General features: G+C 45.9%; 1 protein-coding gene across 1 annotated transcript; it reads left to right on the top strand.

The window, feature by feature from the left end:
- Positions 1–1,974: 1,974 nt before the first annotated feature.
- Positions 1,975–22,071, top strand: NXNL2 (nucleoredoxin like 2). Its single transcript, XM_081213951.1, has 3 exons — positions 1,975–2,485; positions 14,476–15,468; positions 21,329–22,071. Exons 2-3 carry the CDS (start codon positions 15,167–15,169, stop codon positions 21,495–21,497), a joined length of 471 nt encoding a protein of 156 aa, XP_081070077.1. The 5' UTR covers positions 1,975–2,485; positions 14,476–15,166; the 3' UTR covers positions 21,498–22,071.
- Positions 22,072–24,227: the final 2,156 nt, after the last annotated feature.

The following is a 24,227-nucleotide window of genomic DNA, read 5'->3' on the forward strand; positions in this document are numbered from 1 at the left end:
GGATAAGGCACAGTATCTGTAAAGAATCCTAAATACAAGCTGATTTCAGTAGAATTTACATGCAAGTAATTTGAGTTTGATGCTGTCACTTAAGCTAGGATTTAGTCCCACTGTTCTAAGTAGCATAAGAAGTTGACATACTAGATTCCTTCAGAAAGCTTTTGGAGAAAATGACAATTTTCCTCTTTCTGCCAATTTGACATGTAGTATGTGCTGGCAAAGACAACAATTATGCATGTAATGGGCTTCCAGTACAGTACTTAACATTTCCCTACCCATTGAAACATGTTCTCCCTCCCTCATTAATGTGACACTTTCATTTTTTAAAAAATAAATACTTATATCTTACCTTTTCCACCAGTGATGCGTAAGGCAATCACGACAAACTTGGGGGGGGGGGGAGTAACAAAAGAAACTAAATATATTTTAATTTTTTTAGTAGATACATATATGTGTTAATTCCATTAATGTTTCATTGTTTTTTAAAAGTGTTTTTAGCTGTTCTTATATTATCTGTAAGCTGTCTTAAATCCCTGTCTGGGGAAAAGGCAGTGGAACAAAAAAACACCAGACAGTTCTAGGTAAGGTCAGTCCCTTTGCTGGCCATGTTCAGGTCTATAGCTTATAGAATACCTACAGTTGTAATAATCTGACCTTCCGGCAGCAAACAGTCTCCTTGCAGCATCCCAACATAGGCTAGGCTTTGGCCAAGAGCAAATTTGCCTCAAACACAGGTGTCTATAGTTTCGATTGTGCCAAGTTGCTCTCATATGCTTAACCAGGTGCAGGACGAATACACCCAAAATTAAGCACACCTAACTTAAACCCTTTTTTGCCCTTTTCCCTCTGCAGGCACAAACCTCCTTATACATTAACAGAACAAGAGAGGTAAAATGACTCTCTAGGGAGAGCCCTCAAAGTATTTGGGGCTGAATCCACACTGACCTTTTTAACGCCATTAGAACAATATTGGATGCATCGTTCTAAAACGTTGCAGGGCATGCCTGAAAATTAAAAGCATTTTTTGTTTCCCCCGTCAAAACACTTATTTCCCCTACTGCTGCTTGCTCTGCAGGGCCCTCTGGTGTCGCATTTTAATAGCACATTATGAACGTTAAAACCAGGATGTTCTGTCTCCCATCTGTGTTACGAAAACCATTCCTTGACCCTTAACGTTACAAACCATGAGTGTCCATCCGCCCTGGGTGCGGCTGTCAAAAGTCCTTTCCCCATGTCTCAAGTGTAACTTTACAGTATGCAGGTCTTCTCCAGAAGATGTTGAGCCCCTTTCCTGAGCTGCAAAGCAGCAGTGGATAACTGCAAGCCTAGGACCCAAACGCTGCTTCCCATGCCTTTGGGACTCCACCCAAGCAACACTTCTCCATAGGCCACGGCCTCGCCAACCCTGCTCTGCTCTCTTCCTGAGGGCTTTTGCCTGGCCGACACATGTCCTTAAACTATGATGATGCCTTTCGCTTGCACGGATGAGGATGGGTTGGGTAGGGCATGCAAAAACTTCAGATTGTGTAGCCAGAATATCTCTGCAAAGGTAAGAAACCGCCTGGTTGCTCCGCCCACTTCTGTCTCTATCCCTGCCTACTTCTATGCATGCCCCCTGGATGAAAAGGTGGGAAATAAATGCAAAATAATAATGCTGCCATAGGTTCTCCATTGCTGCTGCCAAGGTTTATAAAGGAAGGAAGAGTTATCTGGGCTTGTTTCTGTGCGTCTTACCGAGGCTACGTATTTTGAACTTGAAAGGCGAAAGGGTCCACTCTCAATGTGGCCCCCACCTGCTTCCTGCGCACTCCAGTGTGGTGTAGCCAGTGTGGTGTAGTGGTTAAGAGCGGAGGACTCGTAATCTGGTGAACCGGGTTCGCGTCTCTGCTCCTCCACATGCAGCTGCTGGGTGACCTTGGGCTAGTCACACTTCTTTGAAGTCTCTCAGCCCCACTCATCTCACAGAGTGTTTGTTGTGGAGGAGGAAGGGAAAGGAGAATGTTGGCCGCTTTGAGACTCCTTCGGGTAGTGATAAAGCGGGATATCAAATCCAAACTCTTCTTCTCCTCCTCCTGTTGGTGCTCAGGTCCTGTGATGATTGGCCATTTACAAGGTCAGCTCCACATTTGAAAAATCACGGGCTTTCATAACCTAATGTCTCTCCCTGGGTGCGGTATGGAAACCACATCAGAAGTGTGAACCAGTTTCCCCTTTAAAACTATTAAAAGAGCTTGGAGGCGTCACATGACCGGCACAACACTAAAATTCTAAACTGCCCAATGGGGTGTTTCTCTTTTAAAGGCTGGAAGGTTTCAAGCACGATAGTGGGTACATTTAAAAGGTTGCAGCCAGTGTGTGTGTGTACATGTATGTACAATTCAAACTGACAAGGTCAAAACAGCTGCCCAAGATGATAGAGTGACATATCAGAAGTGCCTGGGATCAGATAATCAACAGGATATGGGGTGCCTTGAATAAGCATCAGGTATGTTTTTGTGGGGGACGCAGGTGGCGCTGTGGTCTAAACCACAGAGCCTAAGGCTTGCCGATCAGAAGGTTGGTGGTTTGAATCCCCGCGACAGGGTGAGCTCCCGTTGCTCGGTCCCTGCTCCTGCCAACCAGGCAGTTCAAAAGCACGTCAAGTGCAAGTAGATAAATAGGTACCGCTCTGGCGGGAAGGTAAACGGCATTTCCGTGTGCTGCTCTGGTTCGCCAGAAGCTGCTTAGTCATGCTGGCCACATGACCCGGAAGCTGTCTTCGGACAAACGCTGGCTCCCTCAGCCAGTAAAGCAAGATGAACGCTGCAACCCAGAGTCTTCTGCAACTGGACTTAACGGTCAGGGGTCCCTTTACCCTTTACCTTTATGTTGTTGTGGAGCTCAGTGAATCACTGACATTTAAAGAAATGGCAAAAGAGGAATTGCTTTCAACTTGCCCCCTAAAAGGAGAATTTCCCTTTGCCCTCCCCTCCCCTGCTTTTGTATTGGTTCTGGCCTTTGAAAGAAATCTGGCTCAAAACAATGAAAATGGCCATTAGGAAAATTATCAGCCTTTAAGTCACATTTTCATTAGATGCAACTCTATCTTTCTTCAAGGTTTTGTAAATAGTAATTATAGGAGACCCTGTGCAACAGGGCGAGAAACATTTTCCTTTTATACATAGGGTATAGGGTTGCCATATTTCAAAATCCAGACACAAAAAGACCTTTTTTGGGGTGGGACGCAAAGTTGTTGAGAGTGGGGTTTTTTATGTGTTTTTGAGATATTTTTTAGGAAATTCGCCAAAATCTAGAATTCCAACATGGGTTGCCATACAGCCAGATTTCCCTGGACATTTCATCGATTTTTGCCCAGACACCTTATTTCCGACAGCCATATTTCAGCTATGTCTGGGAAATTCCAGATGTATGGCAGCCCTATTACACAACTTGCTACTGTTATATTCTGACTCCCAAAAATATTACTCAGTGTTGTTTGCGGTACTTAAATACTAAATGCAAAATGCCCTAAATAAAAATTTCAAAAGTATCCCAATTCTTAAGTCAAAATAGTAATTGCTATATAAAAAAGATCACATCAGTTCTAAAAATTCTCAATAGTTTACAAAAGCGAGTTTTGCACTGCTGTACAGTATGACTGTTCCTGTTTAAAGCTTAAGTTATTCTCCAGAGTAAATTGTGCCTTGAGCTTTTGTTGTCACTACAACAGGAATACTTAATTTCTTTCTGACAATGCTTTCCTATACATACAGCATTTATGAAGCTTCCCCTAGCAAATTGCCCCAAAACATTTCGTTACACATATAGCATGTATATTAGATCCAATTGTACATTGTTATTATTTAGCATATCTGATAGAATACTTCATAGAAGTTAAGTTTCTCAAAGCAGAGTTTTGTTTTGTTTTTATTTATTAAATATCTATCCCAACCTTCATCCAAAGATCACAGTTCAGTTTACAATTTGGAGTCAGAACTCTGGGTTCTGGGAAGAATATCTTCGGGTGTAGTCATGTAACACTTACCTGGGAGTAAATGCTATTAGAAGACATGCTATTAGTTCTACTAACTTACTTTTGAGTAGAAAGGCCTGGGATTGTGCTGTTGGTCATTTAATGGATTTTGTCAGCCATTTGAATCTCTTTGCAATTTATTTCCTTTTTTTGTCTAGCTTGGGATGCTAAGACGTTTCTGTACCATGTCGCTGGAGGGAAATCCCCATATGTGGGGATCAAAGGATGTTAACAAAATCACACTTTACATAGTGTGAGCCTTTTGAAAAACAAAAATGTTATTTTCTTCCATCAAAGGAAATATGTAACTCCCCCCTTTTGAAGAGGCTGATGAATTGTGCCTCATGTTAATTGCATGTTCTGAAATTGCTGCTCTTACCTGGTCAACAATGGACACATTTCTTCTAAAGGACTCCCCAAAGGAAATATGTGGCCGTTGGCACTGAATTTACAATTACTGCCATTTGCAGCAGCAATTAAAGCCATTTTCAATTTGGAAAGGCCTCAGTGTTGCATAATACAAAACGTACAATGGTTCACAAAAGCATGATAGCGCAAACGAGCCATTAATGCACGACATATTCATACGGAAGGAATCCAATTACTACCAGAGTTGTACAGCAAGACTTGTACAGCTACTTTTCATAGAGGATGCTCACTCGGTAGTAGAAAGTAAACACAGCCTGCATGTCCTCCATTGGTCTTCTAACTTTCCCCCCTCAATAGCAGTGGGGGAAAGCAGGTTTCCAGAAATGGTATATGAATTCCTTGGCCTGTGAACATCAAATGTGCTGCATTTCATTGAGTTACATATTAGGGACGTGGGTGGCACTGTGGGCTCCATCACTGAGCCTCTTGGGCTTGCCGATCAGAAGGCCAGTGGTTCAAATTGTGAGCTCCCGTTGCTCTGTCCCAGTTCCAACCTAGAGTCACAGAATCTGTATCTACAGAAAAGCAGACTTCAGCCTGGAAATGTCTTTCATGTCGTGCCCCATTAACGTTGCTAGGGATAAAAATCTGAAGGGTGTATCTGAAGAAGTGTGCATGCACACGAAAGCTCATACCAAGAACTAACTTAGTTGGTCTTTAAGGTGCTACCGGAAGGAATTTTTTTATTTTGACTATGGCAGACCAACACGGCTACCTATCTGTTGCTAGGAATGTGTGATTTTGAAAATGTTGAAGGGAAGCTGATTTAATAAATATAAAAATTCAGTTCCATAGGAACTAGGTTATTCTATTGTACCCTAGCTAGTTTTTCTCTTAGTTAATACGTTGCAGCCCCAACATTTTGGATTATGTCACTGAGAAGAATGGAAAGGCAAAACAAGAGTATATATTCCATATATACAAAACAGGCCATTTCTTATCAGCAGCAGATGCTATAACCAGCTAATGTTTGCTGGATTAACTCTTGAAGTGGGTCTACTGCTGAAAGCTTAGAAAGAAAAGAAACAAAAAAAGAACTGTGCTATGAGAAATGTATTTTATTAGTCGTTTGAAGTGATTCCTAAGATCATACAGGGAAGTAATAATAATTTTATTATTATTTATATGCTGCCCAGCTGACTGGGCTGCGTGAGCCGAACTCTGAGCAGCTTCCAACAAAATATTAAAACACGAAAAACCTCAAACATTAAAAACATCCCTGTACAGGGCTGCCATCATTAGAAGACTTAATGAAAGATAAGCAGATATACTGAGGTGCAGCCAGGCCACATTCCAGGGCTTGTTTGGCAGGATACCCCGATGATGTAAGAGGAGACTGTATAAATGGAATTAAATGGCAGGATTTGAACCTGTTAAATTTACAGCAAAGGCAGATATATGATACACCCTCCCAACATCATGTTCTGGGGTTACACACTTTGATTACCTGCAGAGACTCGAGATCAAGGGACCAGTGGGAACAGACAGGGTAGGGAATCTGGTTTGAGTAGCTGTCTGTCAGGGATTGGACTCAAGAGGACGAGATGGAGGAGGAGTGGTGGAGATCACACCCCCCTTCTCCTGATGTTGCAGGAGAAGAGTAATGTAGCATTGATTTACAGCAGGGAGTTGAGGGGGTGGAGGAAGGTTATGACTCGAGAGATAGATGAACAAAATAGTTGGGCAGTTTTAGAAGGGAGGTGGGTGGGATTGTGACAGGGCAGCCAGCTGACATGTCACTGGAGAGTATTTCAGACCCCCCCCCTTCCCCCAGAACTCGGCGTTCATTAAGGGTACAAGAATAACGGGATCAGAGACTTTTGGCCCCAAGCAGACACTTGGGAGATGTTGCTGTTAGGAATGTGGGAGGTGGAGCCCAGTTTTGAGCAATGCCATTGTTGTTCTTTTGTCTCTCGCTATTAAGATTGAATAAAACTTATTAAAAAGGTCTTAACCTTGTTATCTCTGCTCTTGCTGCAGCCGGGAAAGGAACAGCTTTCCAGAAGCCTTGATACTAACTTTTGTTAGCTTTTTTCGCAGCAAACATAGGGAAGTGGCTGCTTTGCATGTTAGGTATGGAAAGGTAAAGGTAAAGGGATCCCTGAGCGTTAGGTCCAGTCGCGGACGACTCTGGGGTTGTGGTGCTCATCTTGCTTTACTGGATGAGGGAGCCGGCGTACAGCTTCCGGGTTGTGTGGCCAGCATGACTAAGCCACTTCTGGCGAACCAGAGCAGCGCACGGAAAGGCCATTTACCTTCCCGCCGGAGCGGTACCTATTTATCTACTTGCACTTTGACATACTTTCGAACTGCTAGGTGGGCAGGAGCAGAGACCAAGCAACGGGAGCTCACCCCGTCGGGATTTGAACCACCAACCTTCTGATCGGCAAGCCCTAGGCTCTGTGGTTTAGACCACAGCGCCACCCGCATCCCAAGAGGTATGGAAAGTTAACTACAAATAGTTGTGTGAGTAGGGAATGAACTGCATAGATTCTCCATTCCTGGTGTGGACAATACTGAGCTAGGCAGACCAGTGGTTGACTTGGTACAATATGCCTATTGAAAACTGTGTCACGTGTAGACACAAAGTCAGAAAAGCTAAAGCACAGAATGAACTTAGGCTTGCTAGAGAGGTTAAAAGCAACAAAAAAGGCTTTTATGGGTATGTTCGTAGCAAAAGGAAGAACAAAGAAACAGTGGGGTCACTCAGAGGAGAAGATGGTGAAATGCAAACAGGGGACACAGAAAGGGCTGAACTCCTCAATGCCTTCTTTGCCTCAGTCTTCTCCGATAAAGAAAACAATGCCCGACCTGAAGAATTTGGAGCAAATGATTCAGCAAAGGAAACACAGCCCAGAATAACTAAGGAGATAGTACAAGAATACTTGGCTAGTTTAGATGTATTCAAGTCTCCAGGGCCAGATGAACTGCATCCAAGAGTATTAAAAGATCTGGCAGATGTGATCTCAGAACCACTGGCAGTCATCTTTGAGAATTCCTGGAGAACAGGCGAAGTCCCGGCAGACTGGAGAAGGGCAAATGTTGTCCCTATTTTCAAAAAGGGGAAAAGAGAGGACCCAAATAATTACCGCCCAGTCAGTCTGACATCAATACCAGGGAAGATTCTGGAGCAGATCATTAAGCAAACAGTCTGTGAGCACCTAGAAAGGAATGCTGTGATCACCAATAGTCAGCATGGATTTCTGAAAAATAAGTCATGTCAGACTAACCTGATCTCGTTTTTTGACAGAATTACAAGCCTGGTAGATGAAGGGAACGCAGTGGATGTAGCCTACCTTGATTTCAGCAAGGCATTTGACAAGGTGCCCCATGATATTCTTGTAAAGAAGCTGGTAAAATGCGGTCTTGACTATGCTACCACTCAGTGGATTTGTAACTGGCAGGAGTCCTCTGATGGTGTTTCCTGCTTGGCGGGGTGTTGGACTCGATGGCCCTTGTGGTCTCTTCCAACTCTATGATTCTATGATCTATGATTCTTCCTTTATCCTTCGTGGGCAAATCAATGTCTTTCCGAGGATTGCAAAATAAACACGCAACCGCTGTTGAAAATACAAAGAAAGACACACAGGTATTCTCTAATCACACTATAAATAGATGGTGAGTGTTTTCATTGCCTGAAAAGGCTGCTGGTTGGTAGTGGCCAAGACATGTTTGTTAGTTGTCTAATACACAGTGCCATCTTGGTGTCAAGTTAAAGCTAATTTGCTCCCTTGACAGAAGATCAGGGACTCTGTATAAATAGAGGCATGGCGACAAACCTCAGAGCACCTTACAGACAAGTAAATAAATGCATCTGAAGAAGTAAATACACATAGGCTATGTTGCTGTGACCAAAAGAGATGTATCTCCAAAATGTAGCAACCTCTTTGACATTTTCTCAATGAACTCTTTAATAACTGTTTATACATGTAGTTCTCTGCATATATCATGCAGTTCTCTATGAATTGTGCATGGTTTCTGGTCGAGACGCAGAGGCCCAACACTGGCAAAAGCAAGGGAGGTTTTCACTGCAGCTAGTGCGCTATTGGGAAGTTTGCAAAACGCTGACTACAAATGTACATTTATATGACCTTCTCTCTGTTACTGCAATGCCCATTTGTGAACTATAGCTTCCATCACCCCTGCTCAAAAATCTGCGCCACTAAAGTTGGTACAGTGATACCTCAGGTTATGAACTTAATTCGTTCTGGAGGTCCATTCTTAACCTGAAACCATTCTAAACCTGAAGTACCACTTTAGCTAATGGGGCCTCCCGCTGCCGCTGTGCAGCTGGCACGCGATTTCTGTTCTCATCCTGAAGCAAAATTCTTAACCTGAGGTACTACTTCCGGGTTAGCGGAGTTTGTAACCCAAAGTGTTTGTAACCCAAGGCGTTTGCAACCCAAGGTACCACTGTATTTGCTTATATCACAGTGAACTGCCATAACATTTGTCAAGTATAACTTGGATGTAGCTGTTACACATTACCATCCCAGGAAGTAGAGACTGTGGTAAAATCATCAAGTGGTAAACCCATATTGTGTCCTTAATGGAAAAGCTTGAACTGGGTTTGAATGATTTAGAACGAAGATCTGAAACAAAAAGTTGGAGTCTTGCTCCTGTTCAGAGGACGCCATTCCATTCAGCACCGCTAGCCATCCAGCATTCCGTGTCTACTGAGCATGCTCAGTCCTCACTGAGCTGAGTTCCCGTCCCCCAATATGCTTCTGTACTTCTGCAAACCTTGAGGTTCCTCTGAGCTTGTTCTGTCTTGCATTCAGATGATGCTGTTTTAACTATGCATGTAATGAGGACTACTTTTTGGCATATAGGATACTGCTTTGAAAGTTTGACAGCAAAGCTGATTAAGACCAAAAAGCATTGTGTGTCGACAGGAAAGATGGTCAAAGACTAGAGCTGCCTCGAAGTTGAAGTGCTGTGGTAACGATGGCTTTATGTAAAACGTCATTTAGGTTTACACTCCACCCAGAAGGCTATGTGAACACCAATATATGCCCAGAGCTCTTGAGGGGGCAAGCTGTCCTTTCATTCCAAGATATTTTAGTATAATTGTTCTGTTTTTGTTTTCTGTTGTTTTATTGGTTCTGTATAGTTTGTGTTTTGTTTTTAAGGGGCGGGATCAGGGCTGCCTGGGAGTGAGGCCCCAGCCAACACGATGGCTGGGACAAGTCCCACAGGGGGGGAAGCACTGGGACATCCGATCTCGGTGATCATGGGCAGGAGGCGGAGTTACGCTAAGACCAGACCATGTCATTACCAAGGAGGCAGGTTTAGTCGTTGTTTGAAGACTATCCCTGCCTCCGGGTCTGGCCTTGACCAGATGGATACTGGAATCAACAGGGGAAACCCACATAACCTGAAGGTGTTGCTGTGTAATGCCAGGTCAATGATGAATAAAACCACTGCCATCCACGACTTGATTGTGGATGGAGGATTTGACCTGGCTTGTGTGACAGAGACCTGGTTGAATGAGGCAGATGGGCCCGTCCTTGCTGCCGCTTGCCCACCAGGTTTCTCTTACGCACAGCAACCCAGGTCATGTGGGCGGGGAGGGGGGGTTGCAGTGATTTTTAGGAAGTCATTAGTTTGCATCAGGCGTCCTACTGGGAAGACCCAGTTTTCTGAGTGCATGTTCTGGAAGTTGGGCAATAGGGGCAGTACAGGATTCCTTTTGGTGTACCGACCTCCCCGCTGCACCAAGGATTCCCTGTCCGAGCTGCTTCAGGTCGTGGCGGATGTTCTCCTGGAGACACCTAGTTTGGTTGTCCTAGGGGATTTTAACATCCACGCCGACACGACCTTACAAGGGGCCGCTCGGGACTTCGTGGAAAGCATGGCCTCCATGGGGCTGTCCCTGAATAAGTTGGGCCCAACTCATAGTCATGGACATGCCTTAGACCTGGTATTCACCTCTAGCGACGTGGGTGATCTGACACTAAGTAAAAATGAAACCAAAGAAGTGCCATGGTCAGATCACTTCCTGGTGCAACTGGACTTCTCCGCGACCCTTCCCCTCTGCAGGGAGGTGGGACCAATTCGGATGGTCCGCCCCCGCCACTTAATGGATCCAAATGGTTTCCAGAGAGTGGTAGGGGATGCTTTATCCCATGTTGATGGCCTTTCAGCTGATTCCCTGGTGGCCCGCTGGAATGCGGAGTTAACCAGGGCTATCGACTGTCTGGCTCCGAAGCGCCCACTCCGATTGCATGGAGCCCGGACAGCCCCGTGGTTTTCTTCGGAGCTGAGGGCGATGAAACAATCGCTGAGACGGCTAGAGCGTCGGTGGCAGAAAACTCACTCCGAATCTGACCGGACACAGGTTAGAGCTCAACGTCGAGCCTACCAAGTGGCGATAGCGACGGCGAAGAAGACTTTCTTCACCGCCTCTATTGCATCTGCAGAAAATAGTAGCAGGAGACTCTTTCAGGTGGTCCGCAATTTAACGGAACCACCTTTACCACCGGGGCCTTGTAAAGACCCCAAGATCTCCTGCAACGATTTTGCAAAGTTTTTTGCAGATAAAATCACTCATATTCGGAAGGAGCTAGACACCACCGTGGGAGCAGGGCTGGGGCGGGAGAGTGCTAGAGCCCTGTCTGGTCAAGTTGCATGGAATCAATTTCAATCCGTTACCCCCGAGGATGTGGACAGGCTGCTTGGACGAGTGAAACCAACCACCTGTCTCCTTGATCCTTGCCCATCCTGGCTTATAAAAGCTAGCCGGGAAGGGCTGGGCGATGGGCTCTGCGGGGTGGTGAATGCTTCCCTCTGTGAGGGAACATTCCCAGATCCGCTGAAAGAGGCGGTCATTAAACCGCTTCTTAAAAAACCATCTTTAGACCCGGCCAGTATGGCCAACTATCGCCCAGTCTCAAATCTTCCATTCTTGGGCAAGGTGATTGAGCGAGTGGTTGCTGAACAACTCCAGGCACGCCTGGAGGATGCGGACCATTTGGATCCCTTCCAATCAGGGTTCAGGCCTCATCATGGGACTGAAACTGCCTTGGTCGCACTGGTTGATGATCTCCGGCGAGCTAGGGACAAAGGTGAGAGTTGTTTCCTAGTTCTGCTGGATCTCTCAGCGGCCTTTGATACCATCGACCATAACATCCTTCTGGACCGTCTAGAGGGGTTGGGAGCTGGGGGCACTGTTATACAGTGGTTTCGCTCCTTCCTCCTGGGCCGTGTTCAGAAAGTGGTGGTGGGGGATGAGTGTTCAGACCCTTGAGCCCTCACTTGTGGGGTTCCTCAGGGTTCCGTCCTCTCCCCCATGCTTTTTAACATCTATATGAAGCCGCTGGGAGAGATCATCAGGGGGTTTGGACTGGGTGTCCATCAATATGCAGATGATAGCCAGCTCTACCTCTCTTTCAAATCAGAACCAGTGAAGGCGGTGAAGGTCCTGTGTGAGTGCCTGGAGGCGGTTGGAGGATGGATGGCGGCTAATGGATTGAAGTTGAATCCTGACAAGACAGAAGTACTGTTTTTGGGGGACAGGGGGCGGGCTGGTGTGGAGGACTCCCTGGTCCTGAATAGGGTAACTGTGCCCCTGAAGGACCAGGTGCGTAGCCTGGGAGTCATTTTGGACTCACAGCTGTCCATGGAGGCGCAGGTCAATTCTGTATCCAGGGCAGCTGTCTACCAACTCCACCTGGTACGCAGGCTGAGACCCTACCTGCCCGCAGACTGTCTGGCCAGAGTGGTGCATGCTCTAGTTATCTCCCGCTTGGACTACTGCAATGCGCTCTACGTGGGGCTACCTTTGAAGGTGACTCGGAAACTACAGCTAATCCAGAATGCGGCAGCTAGACTGGTGACTGGGGGCGGCCGCCGAGACCACATAACACCGGTCTTGAAAGACCTACATTGGCTCCCAGTACATTTCCGAGCACAATTCAAAGTGCTGGTGTTGACCTTTAAAGCCCTAAACGGCTTCGGCCCAGTATACCTGAAGGAGCGTCTCCACCCCCATCGTTCTGCCCGGACACTGAGGTCCAGCGCCGAGGGCCTTCTGGCGGTTCCCTCATTGCGAGAAGCGAAGCTACAGGGAACCAGGCAGAGGGCCTTTTCGGTGGTGGTGCCCGCCCTGTGGAATGCCCTCCCATCGGATGTCAAGGTGATGGACAACTACCTGACATTCAGAAGACATCTTAAGGCGGCCCTATTCAGGGAAGCTTTTAATGTATGATATTTTAGTGTTTTTTGGTTTCTGTGGAAGCCGCCCAGAGTGGCTGGGGAAACCCAGCCAGATGGGCGGGGTACAAATAATAAATTATTATTATTATTATTATTATTATTATTATTATTATTATTATTATTATATAGCTCCAACTGCACAAAAGGAATGAGTGGAGATCTGCTTCTCCCAGTCAATCGATGGGAGAAGCTCTTGTAGCCTTGAGCTTCGCATTAGAGCTCCACATCTGAAATACATCAGTGCTTCAGGATGCAAATTTGCAAGGTTATTTCCCAAACAATACCTTCTTTATCTGTTACTGCACCCAAACAAGTTATTCTTTATTAAACATCTTCAGCATATCAGGTGGTAGGTAATTAAGTAAAGATAACATTCTCAGCCTAATAGGCTCCTGAGGTGGCTTAACAACCAATTAACAACCATATAAATACAACCACTGTTAAGATTAAGTGCAGACTCTACAATCCCCAACAGCTAGGAACTGAAGCTGTAATTCTAGCACACTTACGAAGGAGTAAACCTCATTGAACACAGTAGAACTGAATTCTGAGTTAAACATCTAACACTGTGCATTTGCTTCTGCATTAACCTTCCAGGATTTGTCATGAGGCCCCAGGGTTTCCCAAGCTCCTTTCTTGAGCTTAGATTTCCCTTACTGGCCTCAAAGAGGTAAAGCAGGCATAGACAAACTCTGGCCTTCCAGATGTTTGGAACTACAATTCCCATCATCCCTTACCATTGGACCTGTTTGCTAGGGATGATGGGAACTGTAGTCCCAAACTTCTGGAGGGCTAGAGTTTACTGTCATTGTTAATGTTAACCGGGACTCTGTTTTTATCTGGATTTGAAACCAGTTTCAAACGCTGGTTCCAAAATTTAGTTTGTCTACAACTGACCGGGCACACTGAAAAATATTGATTTCTAACATGTTCATGTTTCAGTAGCAGCCAGTGTGCTGGAGCAGAGTTTTGGATCCGGTGTTATTGCCTGAGGCCAAATGGGAAGGTGCTGTCTCACTTACCGGGGTCTCAGAAAAGTTGTGTGAGGCCTTTGAGTGGAGGCACCCCTTAGATTTTGCCGCCTGAGACAGCTGCCTCAGTCTGCCTCATGGATGGGACAGCCCTGTGTGTCACCGTAGCTCACCTGGACGGGGAAATGACAGGGCAGAACCACAGCCAATCTGGGATTCCCATTGGACGTACTCGTGGCTTTGAATAGTGAGGAGACTATAGCGAATGTTGGTTGGAAATAAAGAAACGGGTTGTTGGAAGTTTTTGATTAAGGTAGGTCCTTTGGCTGTCTATCATGTAAGTTGCACTGTGCTAAAGAGAACCAGAACAAAAACATCTGTAAGTAAGTTTCAATCATTTGAACTGCTTTCAAAAATGGAAATTAAAATAATTCTGGGTATTGCAGCTCACCCCCCACTAACCCTTCACAAACTACAGTGCCCAGCAGTGGTGTAGTGTGGGTTGTCAGCACCCGAGGCAAGGCAAGTAATTTGCACCCCCTAACGCGTGGATTTGCGCCCCCTAACCCTAACCCCTAGATGTTGCGCCCGGTGCGGCCTGCACCCCCCACGCTACGCCACTGGTGCCCAGACTTCTTTGAAGAAAAGAAGGCACTTTCAATGTGCTTTGCAGGTAAATACAGCCTTTGGCTTAACGTCTAGCCCGAGGAAGAATTCTCATGAACTCGACAACTTGTCCACGACTCTCTGCGTTATTGCGCAACTGTCGCTTGTCGGTGTAAGCCGCAGAGCAGGATTTTAGAACTCCTTCCCCAAATCCCCTCCTTTTTCTTTTTCTTTTTGCAGGACTCTGCGAGCGATCGTGCCTTTCTCTCGCCTGCCGGCTTGACGCTTCTCCGACCTGCGCGAGGACCAGCTGAGCAGACCTGTTGCTTCGCCTCCTGCGCGAAGAAACCCGCCCCCTTGCGCAATCGGATCTCGGGATGCTCAGAGCAGGAGCTTTCCAACCTCGCCGGGCTCGGGAGGGCTATTTTTAGCGAGCTCATCCATTTATATCCGCGGCAAACAAAGGCATCGACCTTAAGACGCTCCACGGCTTGGATAACCCAGACCCCCTGCAGTCCTCTCGCCTGCCGCTGCCTCTCCAAAGCCACGCGCAAATTCGTTTCTCTCCCGGACGTTTGGGGTCGCGGACGGATCCAGCACGCGTTGCGCCTTCATCCCGCTTCCTCCTCCTTAGGATCTTCGGCTTTATGTAGGAAAAAAAAGCCCATTCGGGAGCTCAGGAAAGTAGGGTATATGCCACCACCCTCTCCATTTGGTTCCTCGCTGCTGATTTCCCTCTGAAGCAGAAACATTCGCTCCATCCAAACTTTGGAGACGGCGCGCGCGGCGGATCGCCTCAGAAATCCAGATTCCCGCTAGCACGTGGCTTCCCTCCCCCCGGGGGCCCCTCAATTTCGGAGATCGGCAAGCGGGGAAAAAGGATCCCCAACCAACCACCACTCCCGGATCTTCGTCGCGCCGGTGAGAAAGAATGGTGGACATTTTCACTGGGCATTTCCTGGTGAACCGGGACGGCCAAGCCGTGGATCCCGAGCAAGCGCTGCAGAACAAGATCGTGGGCTTGTACTTCTCGGCCGCCTGGTGCTCCCTGTGCCGGGATTTCACGCCGATCCTGTGCGACTTCTACAGCGAGTTGGTGGAGGACGCGCCCTCGCCGGCGCCCTTCGAGATCGTGTTCGTCTCGTCGGACCGCAGCCGCGAAGAGATGGTGGATTACATGCAGAACATGCACGGGGAATGGCTGGCGGTGCCTTTCCAAGACACCTTTAAGCAGTGAGTAGGAGAAGGGAGTGGCTTGGGGGTGTAGGAATGCAGAAGCTCGCGCAGAGGAGTTTGAGGAAGAGGAAGACCTCGCTCCCTCCCCCGCGTATGTAGATCTGCTTCCCCTCCGCCCACTCAATGGTTAAGCCCCGCCTCCTAATTCCAGGTGTGCGCAGGAATGGGGGAGGACATCCTCCGGTGCTGCCAGGTAGGGTCAAAGCCCTGTTTAGCATTTATAGAGGTGCCTATTGCCCTATATATGGTCCCTATAATTTATAGAGGTGCCTATGGTCCTAATATATGGTCCCTGTAAGGGACGCGGGTGGTGCTGTGGGTTAAACCACAGAGCCTAGGACTTGCCGATCAGAAGGTCGGCGGTTCGAATCCCCGTGATGGGGGAAGCGCCCGTTGCTCGGTCCCTGCTCCTGCCAACCTAGCAGTTCGAAAGCACATCAAAGTGCAAGTAGATAAATAGGTACCGCTCTGGCGGGAAGGTAAACAGCGTTTCCGTGTGCTGCTCTGGTTCGCCAGAAGCAGCTTAGTCATGCTGGCCACATGACTTGGAAGCTGTCTGCAGACAAACGCCAGCTCCCTCGGCCTATAGAGCGAGATGAGCGCGCAACCCCAGAGTCGGTCACGAGTGGACCTAACGGTCAGGGGTCCCTTTACCTATGGTCCTTTACTGGTTTTATGTCATAAAAATTGTACACTGCTTTATTGTAAAACAAAGCAAAAACTCACAAAGCGGTATACACACACACACACACACACAAAATGCTACAACAATAAAATTAACAAGAACAATAAGACGTTCAAAAAGTTAAAATAGCAATAAGCGAAAAATGGATTGTATCAACTTTCTAAATATCTGGGGAGGCCCGTAGGAACAAAAATGTTTTTAACCGGGGCAGAAAAGAGTACAGCAAAGACTTCTTCTTCTTTGGCGATCCCTCTTAGCCAAGTAAGATTGTCTTCCATGAACACTGTCTTAACATTGAGTCTGCAAATGACTGTGGAGGCCAATTCTGGATCCACACGTCCTTCCACAGTGGGAACATAGGTTTCCAGGCGGGAGTTGATCACGGTGAGGGTTTGCCAAGTGTGCCTTCCTTTTAGCACGTTTCTCCCTTTCGTCCTGAGTTTGAGCGTCTTCAGAGCCCATGACACCTTTGGTAAAGGCTGTTCTCCAACTGGAGTGCTCACAGGCCAGTGTTTCCCAACTGTGTTTATACTACATTTTTTAAAGATTTGCCTAGAGAGAGTCTTTGAACCTCTTTTGTTGACCACCAGTATTATGCTTTCCATTTTTAAGTTCAGAATAGAGTAGTTGCTTTGGAAGACGATAATCAGGCATCCGCACAACATGACCAGTCCAACGAAGTTGATGTTGAAGAATCATTGCTTCAACACTGGTGATCTTTGCTTCTTCCAGTACACTGGCATTAGTTCGTCTTTCTCCCCAAGTGATATATAAAAATTTTCGCATCAATAGGCAGGGAATTCCAAAGTTTCAGTGCTGGCAAGTGCTGCCATTACAAATTTGGAAGGGGTGGTCTGTGGCCTTTCTATCAGTTCTGCCCATTTGTCAAGGTTTTTAACAACTTGCACCTGTTGGTTTGAGACAGGCATGGGGAGGGGACAAGTCTGTGGCCCTCCAGATGTTGCTGGACTGTGACTCCCATCATCCCTGGCCACGCCAGCAGGGACTGAGTTGGAATAGAGGGGAGGGAAGGTGCTCTGGTAAAGAACAATATTTGCAAGTAGAAGGACTGCAGAGGATCCTCACCTGAGACCTTGGAGATCCACTGCCCAGTAACCCAAGTGAGATGGCCTGCTATCCTTGTATATATTTTGAGCAGCCACAGTTCTTTTACCCTGTGCCAGGAAATCTCTTTGCTGGACTTGGTCATCATATATTGAATCTCTGTGTGTAAACTTGCTCATTTTCGAAATCTCCCATTTTGAATTGACACTTTGGTTTAAGCAGGTTTGTCTGCTTACCTGCAGCACCTGAACCCATCCTTCCTTGAAGTAGCAGCATACAAGGGGCTGTTTCCTTTTACTGTCACAACAGTCCCTTGAAGTACTTTAAGAGAAACTGCTCTCAGGTGAATCATAGAAGGGAACCTGAAGGTCTAACTGTTCCTGACTCAGCCTATTTCGCTACACTAACTCAACTCAACCTACCCACAACTCTAGCCCAATTCACTCCCACTCCCACCAACCACCCAACTCCCAACGAACTCCTCCAATGAACTCCCCCAGAGCTGGTTTTATAGTCCCTCTGACTCCACCCCCCTGGGTCCTGATTGGGTAACCTGTTTAACTGTTTCACCTCCAGCACTCTCATGTTAACATCACACTGACATCCAAAAACATGACATCCATTCACGTTTGTGCCCTGGCTTCAATCCACAAATATCCACTGGCTTCTGTTGACTGTCTTCCAAAGGTGAACTTCCATCAGCCGACATCCACAAACATCAGTCTGCTCTAGCCTTGTAGCCTCCACTGACTTCCGAATCCAAAAGCCACTGACTTCCATCCACCAACATCTGCCAGCTTCTCTTAGGTCCATCATGAGATGTCCACCAGCTTCCAACCACAGATACCAGCAGCCTTCAAGCAAGCAAACTTGCCTTATTATCACTCCCTAGCATCCCACCGTCAGCAGATTGCCTCCTTCCATTCACCAGTTTGCCTCCTCCAAGTGGAAAACCTGGGCAGTGCTGAATGTCACATCCATGGCCAGATGTGTCCTGCTAGAAATAGAAAAGAGCTTTCCCCTTGGCCTGCCTTTATATCCACTCAGTTGCCAAGTGCCTTTGTGACATCACAAGAAACCCACAGCCAATGGCAACGGCTGGGAAGGCATCATCTTCATTGCTTTGAGTCTCACAATGGCGGGTGGACCTATCAGTGATTATGTGCTTGTTTACTCAGGAAGCAGGTGGCGCTGTGGTCTAAACCACCAAGCCTTTTGGGCTTCCCAGTAAGAAGGTTGGCGGTTCGAATCCGCACAACAAGGTGAGCTCCTGTTGCTCTGTCTCAGCTCCTGCCAACCTAGCAGTTTGAAAGCATGCCAGTGCAAGTAGATAAATAGGTACCACTGTGGTGGGAAGGTAAACGGTGTTTCCGTGTGCTCTGGTTTCCATCTGAAGCAGTTTAGTCATGCTGGCCACATGACCTGGAAAGCTGTCTGTGGACAAACGCCAGCTCCCTCGGCCTGAAAGCGAGATGAGCGCTGCAACCTCATAGTTGCCTTTGACTGGACTTAACCAGCCGGGGGTCCTTTACCTTAGCTGGATACCCCTGGTGCATTAGAAACCCAAGTGACCTTGGTGGCTGGGAGTGCTTTTTACCAGCTTCATCTAGTACATTGGCCATGTCTGTATCCAGATGGGGATAACTTGGCCACTGTATTCCATGGACTAGGAGCCTCAAAAAGGATTATTGCAACACACTTTCTGCAGGTTGTTGTGTCTTGTAGCACCAGCAGCTAGACTCCTGGCAGGATCAGATGGCCAAGAGCATGTGATACCTCTGCTAAAACATTGGCATTGGCTGCCCAAATGCCACACAAGGCTCTTGTGTTGATATACAAAGCCCAAAACAACTTGGGTCTATGATCCCTTAAGGAGCCATTATATCCCAGCTCAATCACGGATATCATCTGACAGAGGCATGTTAGTTGTCCCTCATACAGTCTTCAATGGCACCTGGCATCTCCACCACCTGGGGATAATTCGATCTGGACTGTTTTCTTTTTTAAAAAATATATTTTTATTATTTCTTCCTTAAACAATATTTTCAACAATGCAATAACAAACATAAAGCTTTCTGCTCTGCTGAGCATGCGAATTCCCTCCTTCCCTTCAGCAGGTTTTCCGCTTTCAAGTCCTGTCTCACATTTTCGTTCTTTCACTTCTCTTATCCACATTGAAGGATTTATTTCAGTCCTGCTAGTGTCTTCAGATTTTGCAATTATGATTCAAATATACAATAAATTTACTCCAGTCCCTTTGAAATGTTTGATTGTCCTGGTCCCGAATCCTGCAGGTCAGTCTGGCCAATTCTGCAAAGTCCGTCATCTTCGCCTGCCACTCTGCAATCGTAGGTACTTCCTGTAGCTTCCACTTTGGGGCCATTACAGTTCTCACTGCTGCTGTGGCGTACATAAATAGTCATTGATCTATCTTCACAATTTGCTCTCCCATCAAACCTAGCAAAATTGTTTCCAGTTTTGTTTTTGTTTTTTTGAGAAAGGTATATCTAAACAGCTTTTTTAGTTCATTATAGATCAATTCCCAAAATGTTTTTACTTTATCACACGTCCACCACATATGATAAAAGTCTCCGTCTGATTCTTTGCATTTCCAGCATGTTTTGACTCTCATTCTATACATCTGGGGATAATTGGATCTGGACTGTTTTCATTCACTAATATTCTGTAGAATTCTATCAGCTATATTTTATCTGTACGATTGGAACAGATTTCAGGAACCAAAAACGCTTTTTTTTTGCAGCCTGAGCAGGAGCAGTCACCATTAAGAAAAAGAGGCTGGAATAGAATATATGTGTGGACGCTATAACTTCTCACAGCTCTTGACCTAGCTCAAGGTCATCATCTGAACTAGCCAGATGTTCAACTGAGAATCAACCACAGAATCATTCATTTGAAAAATCAGACTTTAGAGCTGTCTTCCCCCCAAATGGCATCTAGACATTCCATTTTGGTGACTGCAACCTTGGGTTAAGGAGCCATTTGGTGCCTAGTTCACATATCTGGGTTTCCAACACTGCCCTCATGTTACATGTTACATGTTACGGAGGCCTAACTGGTCCCAACTACAAATTGGGTGTAATCCTAGGCTGTGAAACAATCTTCCAGCAGAGATTCAGCAGTCAGAGGTGTATAAGTACTTTTATAAACGAATAAATTAAATAAAGAATTCCTGAACTTGTTTCATCCCCCAGTTTGTCTGTATAATCCAGAGGCCATCCAGAGATTTAAGCAAATCCACAGCATCGGGATAAGCGCTGTAGTATTCTCTCTCTCTCTCTCTCTCTCTCTCTCTCTCTCTCTCTCTCTCCTTTGGTCTGACTCTTTGTCTTGAGATAAATGAGCATGTAAACAGCATGCAACATTATCTCTGATGGATGCAGCCCATTGTTTTGCACCACCCAATCACTTTGAATGTGCCAAAGTCTCAATGAGATGACTTTACTGACTGACCTTGCATGACGAAGCGCATGTTTACCCAGAGGAGGAGTCTGGCTGTTTTCAAAACAATAATGCGTAAATCATTTCACGCACTCCATACTCCTGTAATTGGGTTGGAAAACTGGATGGATGGAATCTAAATTATTCTGAGCTTGAAAACCCAACACCCAAAAAGCCCCTAATTTAAGGGGAAAAAATTATGCTCTTACAAGCTCACTCATACAAGCTCGATCATGCTCCAAAAAACATGGAAATTTTTAGTTAAGGCTTCTGCAGTCATTTTGGTTTCAGCTGGCAACAAGCTCTGCCAAATGTAGTGGAAGTGAGTTCTGTATAAGTATTCATGGGAGTGTGATATTAATGTAACATCTCGTTCTGGTTTGAAGAGTGCTTGAAATTTTTCAGAATATTGTCTGTGTGTGTTATAGAAAGCACTTCTGTTATTTGAATTAGCACTTTAAACCAGGTGACTTTTTAAAGAGACTTACAATAAATTGTGTGGTTGTTTTTTAAATAACAACCCTATTACAATTCTTTTAACCAACTTTAAGTAAAAATAGATATTCAATCACACTTAATCCACTCTATTTTCTCTTGCACTTTACACCAGTGTGCTCCTCTTTTCCTGCCCCCTCTTTTTCTTTGCAGTGAGCTGAAGAAGAGATACAACATCACAGCCATTCCTAAACTTGTGATTGTTAAACAAACTGGAGAAGTCATCACCGATAAAGGAAGGAAACAGATAAGGGAACGGGGACTCAACTGCTTCCGAAACTGGCTGGAAGGGGCAGACATCTTTCAGAATTTCTGCAGCTGAACCAGTGGTGGGAATTTCATACAAAGATAGCTTAGCTAAATCCTTTGTGTAATTGGAATTCCCACCTTCACAACTAGGCCAAGCAGAGAAATGGCTTTTTCTTCGGATGGTATCTAACCAAATCATACCCAAGGCAGACCCATTGAAATGAATGGACGCGACTAACTGTGGTCCATTGTTTTCAATGGATCTACTCTGAATACAACTTAGTTGGATACCCACCTTTGTTTGAATGTCGTTTTGCTTTATTTAAAATTCTGTGTGACTGGAAGAATTAAGCATAGCTGGGTCCAATGTACTCTTCCATCTCTTTTGTATTATTTATGCTTTTATTACATAGAACATAACCAAAGCTGAAGAATTTGGTAAAGGCTAGCTTTATCTAGGAAAGAGGATTTTGGCAGTTAGAAAGAGTGCCCTCTCCAATCTATGCAAGCCTGTTATTTTTACAAAGGTAAAAACTCTGCAGGGAAAACTATATTTCTTGGCAAGAAGACTTTTTTGGAGTATTGGTTTATAATTTATATTACTAAAATAAGAGAGTATTTGCTTTAATAAATCCATTTATAGCTTACTTGACTCCTTTACTGCGTACCAAATTGAAAACAAAAACTCGATGGCCTGTTATCTAATGCTTCTCTTGCTATTAGTTCATGCTTTCTTCTCTCTAGTAATATATTTCCCTCTGGAGTTTTTTGGGTTGCTTCTTATTCCACCCTGATCTCTTCGCTGCTAACAGGTGTTGGCCTTGCAAATGCTATACAACTTGTGAATCACCGAGCCAATCACAGCCCACCAGTCATGGATGGCGGCCTGTCATGAGCTTGATAAACCTCTCTATTTTTGCTCAGTTGTGTGGGTGCCGTCAAGAGAAGAAGATGCAACCTCTGTGCTTACAGAGCAGGCTTCCTCAACCTCGGCCCTCCAGGTGTTTGGAGACTAAAATTTCCATCATCCCTGACCACTGCTCCTGCTAGCTAGGGATCATGGGAGTTGTAGGCCAAAAACATCTGGAGGGCCGAGGTTGAGGAAGCCTGTTGTAGAGTCTTCACATCCACTGGGGACAAGAGAGAGAGCCACTTTGGCCAATCTAAGAGATCAGGGAGATGAATATGGAAGAGGCACTCATTACGGTCCATGGATGATGGTCTAGGGCAGGGTTATCTAACCTGGCACCTTTCAGATGTTGTTGAACTGCCATTCCCAGCAGCCCCAGACAGCATGGCTGATGGGGAGAGACAATGGAAGCTGTACTGTGGCAACGTCTGGAGGGTGTGACATTGGCCACCCCAGTCAGGTGACTTGATTCTTGCTCTGTGTGAGAGAGATTCCGGATTAAATTCCCGGATAAGCCCAGGGAAGAAGAAGAAGAGTTTGGATTTGATATCCTGCTTAATCACTACCCGAACGAGTCTCAAAGCGGCTAGCATTCTCCTTTCCCTTTCTCCCCCTCAACAAACACCGTGAGGTGAGTGGGACTGAGAGAGTGCGACTAGCCCAAGGTCACCCAGCAGCTGCATGTGGAGGAGCGGAGACGTGAACCCGGTTCACCAGATTACGAGTCTACCGCTCTTAACCACTACACCACACTGGCGTAGGGAAAAGAGGGGCTGCAGCTTTGGGGTTGAGGGGGGCATTGTTCAGTGATTTTGCATGCCAAAGGTCTCAGATTCAATCCCAATTACAAGGGCAAAGGAGCAATGGACACAAAAGACGTTTGGCGGAGACCCAGGAAAGCCACTTCCAATCCAAGTAGACTCTGGATCGACTCTGCATAAAGCATTTATTCCTGGAGATTGCGATGGGACTTTCAAGCCAGAATATAGACGAAGCCTGGGCATTAGAAGATGTGTGTATGACAGGGATGGGACACCTGTGGCCTCTTAATTTTATGTGGCCGTCAACCTCATTTCAAAAGCCCTCTGCAAGTGGTAAGTTCAGACTTCTGTCAACACCATCTCTCCCTCTCCAGCAGCCTGCTGGCTGGGGAAGAAGAGCGGGGAGGCTGAGAAAAGGGGTAGCCTTGCCCACTTTTCTGCCTCACCTCCAATTATTATTATTATTATTATTATTATTATTATTATTATTATTATTATTATTATCTGTTGAATTTATAAATTGCCCTGTACCTTGGGGGGGTGTCTTAGGGCACTTCACAGAATAAAATTAAGATACAAAATCACAAAAAATAATAAAAATAAAAACAACCCTCCCCCCCAAAAAAAAACATTTCAAAAGGGCATAGGATGTAAATCAGATAAACCAAAGGCCTGGTTAAAAAGGAACATTTTTGCCTGGTGCCTAAAGGTGTATAATGAAGGCGCCAGGCAGACTTCCCTGGGGAGGGCATTCCACAGATGGGGAGCCACTGCAGAGAAGGCCCCGTTCTCATGTTGCCAGCCTCCGGACCTCTCGAGGAGGGGGCACACGAAGAAGGACTTCATCCCTTCCAGCCTTTGGCACGTGGCATTCAACATTATCCCAAAGCGACCCACAACAGAAAACAGGGTGTCCACCTAGGTGTGCAGAATAACATGCAATGTGGATGGAAAGAGGCCACCTGGAACCAACATCAATGTTAGAACACACTGTGATGTTTCCAAAGCCTACAATTAAGCTAGGCTCTATAATTTTTTCTCCCCCTTCTGTCTGTCTTCAAGGGCAATGCGAATTTGATATAGGAATGGCCTGCCCATCTTCACCACCTTGATTTCTTTTATCACTGGTGGT

This window comes from Podarcis bocagei, assembly GCF_964188305.1.
Source record: "Podarcis bocagei genome assembly, chromosome: 11".
NCBI classification, from domain to species: Eukaryota; Metazoa; Chordata; class Lepidosauria; order Squamata; family Lacertidae; genus Podarcis; species Podarcis bocagei.